Below are 7,500 nucleotides of genomic sequence, written 5' to 3' on the forward strand. Positions count from 1 at the left end.
ACCAGTTAACAGACCAGAGTAACAGACCCACATAACAGACCAGAGTAACAGACCAGAGTAACAGACCCACATAACAGACCAGAGTAACAGACCAGCGTAACAGACCAGCGTAACAGACCAGTTAACAGACCAGTTAACAGACCAGTTAACAGACCAGAGTAACAGACCAGTTAACAGACCAGAGTAACAGACCAGTTAACAGACCAGACTAACAGACCAGTTAACTGACCAGAGTAACAGACCCACATAACAGACCAGAGTAACAGACCAGCGTAACAGACCAGCGTAACAGACCAGTTAACAGACCAGTTAACAGACCAGTTAACAGACCAGAGTAACAGACCAGTTAACAGACCAGAGTAACAGACCAGTTAACAGACCAGACTAACAGACCAGTTAACTGACCAGAGTAATAGACCAGAGTAACAGACCAGAGTAACAGACCAGAGTAACAGACCAGAGTAACAGACCAGTGTAACAGACCAGCATAACAGACCAGAGTAACAGACCAGAGTAACAGACCAGAGTAACAGACCAGTGTAACAGACCAGCGTAACAGACCAGTTAACAGACCAGTTAACAGACCAGCGTAACAGACCAGTGTAACAGACCAGAGTAACAGACCAGTTAACAGACCAGAGTAACTGACCAGAGTAACAGACCAGAGTAACAGACCAGAGTAACAGACCAGAGTAAAAGATCAGTGTAACATACCAGAGTAACAGACCAGTGTAACAGACCAGAGTAACAGACCAGTTAACAGACCAGAGTAACTGACCAGAGTAACAGACCAGAGTAACAGACCAGAGTAACAGACCAGAGTAAAAGATCAGTGTAACATACCAGAGTAACAGACCAGACTAACATACCAGTTAACTGACCAGAGTAACAGACCAGCGTAACAGACCAGAGTAATTGACCAGAGTAACAGACCAGTGTAACAGACCAGAGTAACAGACCAGCGTAACAGACCAGAGTAATTGACCAGAGTAACAGACCAGCGTAACAGACCAGAGTAACAGACCAGTGTAACAGACCAGAGTAACAGACCAGAGTAACAGACCAGAGTAAAAGATCAGTGTAACATACCAGAGTAACAGACCAGACTAACATACCAGTTAACTGACCAGAGTAACAGACCAGCGTAACAGACCAGAGTAATTGACCAGAGTAACAGACCAGTGTAACAGACCAGAGTAACAGACCAGTGTAACAGACCAGAGTAACAGACCAGAGTAACAGACCAGTGTAACAGACCAGAGTAACAGAACAGTTAACAGACCAGTTAACAGACCAGAGTAACAGTCCAGAGTAACAGACCAGTGTAACTGACCAGAGTAACAGACCAGAGTAACAGACCAGCGTAACAGACCAGTTAACTGACCAGAGTAACAGACCAGTTAACTGACCAGAGTAACAGACCAGAGTAACAGACCAGTTAACAGACCAGTTAACAGACCAGAGTAACAGACCCACATAACAGACCAGAGTAACAGACCAGCGTAACAGACCAGCGTAACAGACCAGTTAACAGACCAGTTAACAGACCAGTTAACAGACCAGAGTAACAGACCAGTTAACAGACCAGAGTAACAGACCAGTTAACAGACCAGACTAACAGACCAGTTAACTGACCAGATTAACAGACCCACATAACAGACCAGAGTAACAGACCAGCGTAACAGACCAGCGTAACAGACCAGTTAACAGACCAGTTAACAGACCAGTTAACAGACCAGAGTAACAGACCAGTTAACAGACCAGAGTAACAGACCAGTTAACAGACCAGACTAACAGACCAGTTAACTGACCAGAGTAACAGACCAGAGTAACAGACCAGAGTAACAGACCAGAGTAACAGACCAGAGTAACAGACCAGTGTAACAGACCAGCGTAACAGACCAGAGTAACAGACCAGAGTAACAGACCAGTGTAACAGACCAGCGTAACAGACCAGTTAACAGACCAGTTAACAGACCAGCGTAACAGACCAGTGTAACAGACCAGAGTAACAGACCAGTTAACAGACCAGAGTAACTGACCAGAGTAACAGACCAGAGTAACAGACCAGAGTAACAGACCAGAGTAAAAGATCAGTGTAACATACCAGAGTAACAGACCAGTGTAACAGACCAGAGTAACAGACCAGTTAACAGACCAGAGTAACTGACCAGAGTAACAGACCAGAGTAACAGACCAGAGTAACAGACCAGAGTAAAAGATCAGTGTAACATACCAGAGTAACAGACCAGACTAACATACCAGTTAACTGACCAGAGTAACAGACCAGCGTAACAGACCAGAGTAATTGACCAGAGTAACAGACCAGTGTAACAGACCAGAGTAACAGACCAGCGTAACAGACCAGAGTAATTGACCAGCTAACAGACCAGAGTAATTGACCAGACTAACAGACCAGTTAACTGACCAGAGTAACAGACCAGCGTAACAGACCAGAGTAATTGACCAGAGTAACAGACCAGCGTAACAGACCAGAGTAACAGACCAGTGTAACAGACCAGAGTAACAGACCAGAGTAACAGACCAGAGTAAAAGATCAGTGTAACATACCAGAGTAACAGACCAGACTAACATACCAGTTAACTGACCAGAGTAACAGACCAGCGTAACAGACCAGAGTAATTGACCAGAGTAACAGACCAGTGTAACAGACCAGAGTAACAGACCAGTGTAACAGACCAGAGTAACAGACCAGAGTAACAGACCAGTGTAACAGACCAGAGTAACAGAACAGTTAACAGACCAGTTAACAGACCAGAGTAACAGTCCAGAGTAACAGACCAGTGTAACAGACCAGAGTAACAGACCAGAGTAACAGACCAGAGAAGCAGACCAGTTAACAGACCAGTTAACAGACCAGAGTAACAGACCAGCGTAACAGACCAGTGTGACAGACCAGAGTAACAGACCAGAGTAACAGACCAGAGTAATAGACCAGTGTGACAGACCAGAGTAACAGACCAGAGTAACAGACCAGAATAACAGACCAGTTAACAGACCAGAGTACCAGACCAGAGTAACACACCATGTCCTGTTTCTGCCCCACACACCATGTCCTGTTTCTGCCCCACACACCCTGCCCTGTTTCTGTCCCACACAGCATGCCCTGTTTCTGTCCCACACAGCATGCCCTGTTTCTGTCCCACACAGCATGCCCTGTTTCTGTCCCACACACCCTGCCCTGTTTCTGCCCCACACACCATGTCCTGTTTCTGTCCCACACACCATGTCCTGTTTCTGCCCCACACACCCTGCCCTGTTTCTCCCCCACACACCCTACCCTGTTTCTGTCCCACACACCCTACCCTGTTTCTGCCCCACACACCCTACCCTGTTTCTCCCCCACACACCCTGCCCTGTTTCTCCCCCACACACCCTACCCTGTTTCTGTCCCACACACCCTACCCTGTTTCTGTCCCACACACCATGTCCTGTTTCTCCCCCACACACCCTACCCTGTTTCTGTCCCACACACCCTACCCTGTTTCTGCCCCACACACCATGTCCTGTTTCTGTCTGAGTGGTGCAGTAGCCACGGTGAATTATTGTGTTTTCTGATGATGTGCACCTGTGTGTTTTCTGACGATGTGCCCCTGTGTGTTTTCTGATGATGTGCACCTGTGTGTTTTCTGACGATGTGCCCCTGTGTGTTTTCTGACGATGTGCCCCTGTGTGTTTTCTGACGATGTGCACCTGTGTGTTTTCTGATGATGTGCCCCAGTGTGTTTTCTGACGATGTGCCCCTGTGTGTTTTCTGATGATGTGCACCTGTGTGTTTTCTGACGATGTGCCCCTGTGTGTTTTCTGATGATGTGCACCTGTGTGTTTTCTGACGATGTGCCCCTGTGTGTTTTCTGACGATGTGCCCCTGTGTGTTTTCTGCCGATGTGCCCCTGTGTGTTTTCTGCCGATGTGCCCCTGTGTGTTTTCTGACGATGTGCACCAGTGTGTTTTCTGATGATGTGCACCTGTGTGTTTTCTGACGATGTGCACCTGTGTGTTTTCTGACGATGTGCACCTATGTGTTTTCTGACGATGTGCAACATCTTACAATATAATCAACCCTGTAGTTATTAAATACATATGGATGTTGTGATTGAGATGTCTGCATAGAGAAAAGGGAGTGATGATGGTTTTAATACCACCTCAGGAACACCACCTCATGAATATCACCTCATTAATACCACCTCATGAATATCACCTCATTAATATCACCTCATTAATATCACCTCATTAATACCACCTCATGAATATCACCTCATTAATACCACCTCATTAATATCACCTCATTAATACCACCTCATGAATATCACCTCATTAATACCACCTCATTAATATCACCTCATTAATACCACCTCATTAATACCACCTCATTAATATCACCTCATTAATACCACCTCAGAAATACCACCTCATTAATACCACCTCAGGAAAACCACCACAGGAACACCACCTCAGGAACACCGCCTCAGGAATACCACCTCATTAATACCACCTCATTAATACCACCTCATTAATATCACCTCAGGAATACCACCTCAGGAATACCACCTCAGGAATACCACCTCATTAATACCACCTCATTAATACCACCTCATTAATATCACCTATCACTGGCTCAGTCAGGGACCTGGCATGATTATAGCTCAGTCAGGGACCTGGCATGATTATAGCTCAGTCAGGGACCTGGCATGATTATCGCTCAGTCTGGGACCTGGCATGATTATAGCTCAGTCAGGGACCTGGCATGACTTTGACAGTGGAATAGCAAAACCAATAATTGGTAATGATGGGCTCTGTGTCAAGCCAAGCAAACTAATCTGGAACATAATATGATTTTTTTTGTCTGTGAGGAGAGGAAGGTAGGGAGCATTTCAGAGTTCCTCTAATGGCTGCTCTGGACCCAGCAATGTCTACTGGTTCTAGAAAAACACAAAGTCTTACTCTCATAGTGGATGCGGAAGCCGATGTCCGAGTGGCTTTTGTCAGTGGAGAAGAGGAGGAACAGGAAGTTGGAGGTGCTGATGAGGAACTGGGGCACCTGGGTACCCTGGTAGCTACCAATCAGAGGTGACGAGGGGAACCGCCCATCACGCACCTCCAGCACGTCATAGTTTACCTCAGTACGAAACCTGGGGGAACAACCAATGGGTTAACAGGAATCTGGGAGAATAACCAATGGGTGAACAGCAATCGATGGGACAACTAATGGAGGAACAGCAATCGATGGGACAACTAATGGAGGAACAGCAATCTGGGGGAACAACCAATTGGTTAACAAGAATCTGGGAGAATAACCAATGTTTTAACAAGTATCTGGGGAACATCCAATGGATTAACAGGAATCTGTGGGACCATACTCCTCAGTGAAATTCATAAAAAAAAAAAAAATTGTGAATCTTTAAAAAAGAGATGCTAAATATATTCACGTAACCAAATAATTGATTAAAACACAGTGTTTTGTAAAGAAGGTCTACAGCAGCCTCAACAGCACTCTGTAGGGTAGCACCATGGTGTAGCCGGAGGACAGCTAGCTTCCATCCTCCTCTAGGTACAGTACATTGACTTCAATACAAAACCTAGGAAGCTCATGGTTTTCATCCTCTTCTTTAGACTTACACAGTAATTATGACAAATTCTGGAGGACATCCTCCAACCTATCAGAGCTCTTACAGCATGAACTGACATGTTTTCCACCCAATCAAAAGATCAGAGAATGAATCGAGTACTGAAAGCATAAGCTACAACTAGCTAGCACTGCAGTGCATACAATGTGGTGAGTATCTGATTCAAAGAGAGAAAGACAATAGTTGAACAGTTTTGAACAAATTATATATATATATATATATTTAAACTGAAGGAGAAGCAAGAGAAAAATAGAGAGAGAGATTAAGCTGTATATCCTAATTTGTTTCACTTCACATTCACTTACTAGCAGCTAGCTAGTTTAGCCTGCTCAAACAGAGAGGGATGCTATGCTAGCTAGTTTAGCCTGCTCAAATAGAGAGGGATGCTATGCAAGCTAGTTTATCCTGCTCAAACAGAGGGGGAAGCAAGGTTAGCTAGTTTAGCCTGCTCAAACAGAGAGGGAAGCTATGCTATCTAGTTTAGCCTGCTCAAACAGAGAGGGAAGCTATGCTATCTAGTTTAGCATGCTCAAACAGAGAGGGATGCTATGCAAGCTAGTTTAGCCTGCTCAAACAGAGAGGGAAGCAATGTTAGCTAGCTGGCTATGGCTATCCAACACTGGAACTTTATCAAGGTAAGCTTTTGGTTTCTTAATTTATTACCACCGGGGCCCCGCCGGTGTAACTGCTAAGCTGCTTGCTGACTGTACAGTGTACTGCATGACTGTAGCGGGTTTACTAACATGTTACTTCTAGTAGCTATGTTGACTATGACGTTGGCTAATAGGGTGACAACGATGTAGGCTGTGTGGAGCGGTTAGCGGTTATAATATGAAGGTTTGGTTTGGAAAAGTTTTTTCCGCCTGGTCACAGACAGCTGATGTGTTGTGCACTGAAGTCCACAAGAGAAGGAGAAGAGCTCATAGATGGGAGAAGGAATTATACAACGAGTTAAATGGCCTCGCTGTTTGTATGTGGCTGCTATGAAAGTGAACTGTGTTTGCTTGTGATCAGGGGTGTATTCATTCCGGCGATTCTGTTAGAAAAAAACGTTTTTTTGAACAGAAGCAAACGGAACAAAGCGGGGAAAAACATACCTGAATTTGTCCAATAGAAACTCTTGTCTGCAACTGGTGGACAAATGAATACACCCTAGATCAGCTAGATGCAGGCAAGAGTCTGCAATGTGCTATTGAATGTCACTGTCTGTCACCTCAAATTTCTCTCAACCTGTTTGCACCTACCCTGTAAACTTTCATTCATAGGCTAGGTTGTAGCAACCTCATGATGGGTATAGGGAAATTAGAGTGTAATGTAGTAGCCTAAACCTATGGATGTTAATGCTGTAATAGAAATAAGGCCATTCTAATAAAACAATTGTACTGTCCTCCCTCATATTAAACGGCACCAGCCGCCACTGGTCAATATACTGTAAAACTTTGGGAACAACCAATGGGTTAGCAGGAATCTGATGGAATAACCAATGGGTTAGCAGGAATCTGATGGAATAACCAATGGGTTAGCAGGATTCTGAGGGAACAACCAATGGGTTAGCAGGAATCTGATGGAATAACCAATGGGTTAGCAGGAATCTGATGGAATAACCAATGGGTTAGCAGGATTCTGAGGGAACAACCAATGGGTTACAGGAATCTGATGGAATAACCAATGGGTTAGCAGGATTCTGAGGGAACAACCAATGGGTTAGCAGGAATCTGATGGAATAACCAATGGGTTAGCAGGATTCTGAGGGAACATCCAATGGGTTAGCAGGAATCTGATGGAATAACCAATGGGTTAGCAGGATTCTGAGGGAACAACCAATGGGTTAGCAGGATTCTGAGGGAACAAG

The 7,500-nt window shown here is 44.9% G+C and overlaps 1 protein-coding gene across 1 annotated transcript in view; it reads right to left on the minus strand.

Moving 5' to 3' along the window:
- Window positions 1-7,500, minus strand: part of LOC110518582 (CUB and sushi domain-containing protein 2-like) — a 458,013-nt gene that overhangs the window by 396,032 nt on the left and 54,481 nt on the right. Inside the window, exon 6 of the mRNA XM_036953653.1 lies at window positions 4,966-5,153. Coding sequence (XP_036809548.1) covers window positions 4,966-5,153 — 188 coding nt within the window. The remainder of the gene's footprint in view (window positions 1-4,965; window positions 5,154-7,500) is intronic.

This window comes from Oncorhynchus mykiss, chromosome 18 (genome assembly GCF_013265735.2).
Source record: "Oncorhynchus mykiss isolate Arlee chromosome 18, USDA_OmykA_1.1, whole genome shotgun sequence".
In the NCBI taxonomy this organism is placed as follows: Eukaryota; Metazoa; Chordata; class Actinopteri; order Salmoniformes; family Salmonidae; genus Oncorhynchus; species Oncorhynchus mykiss.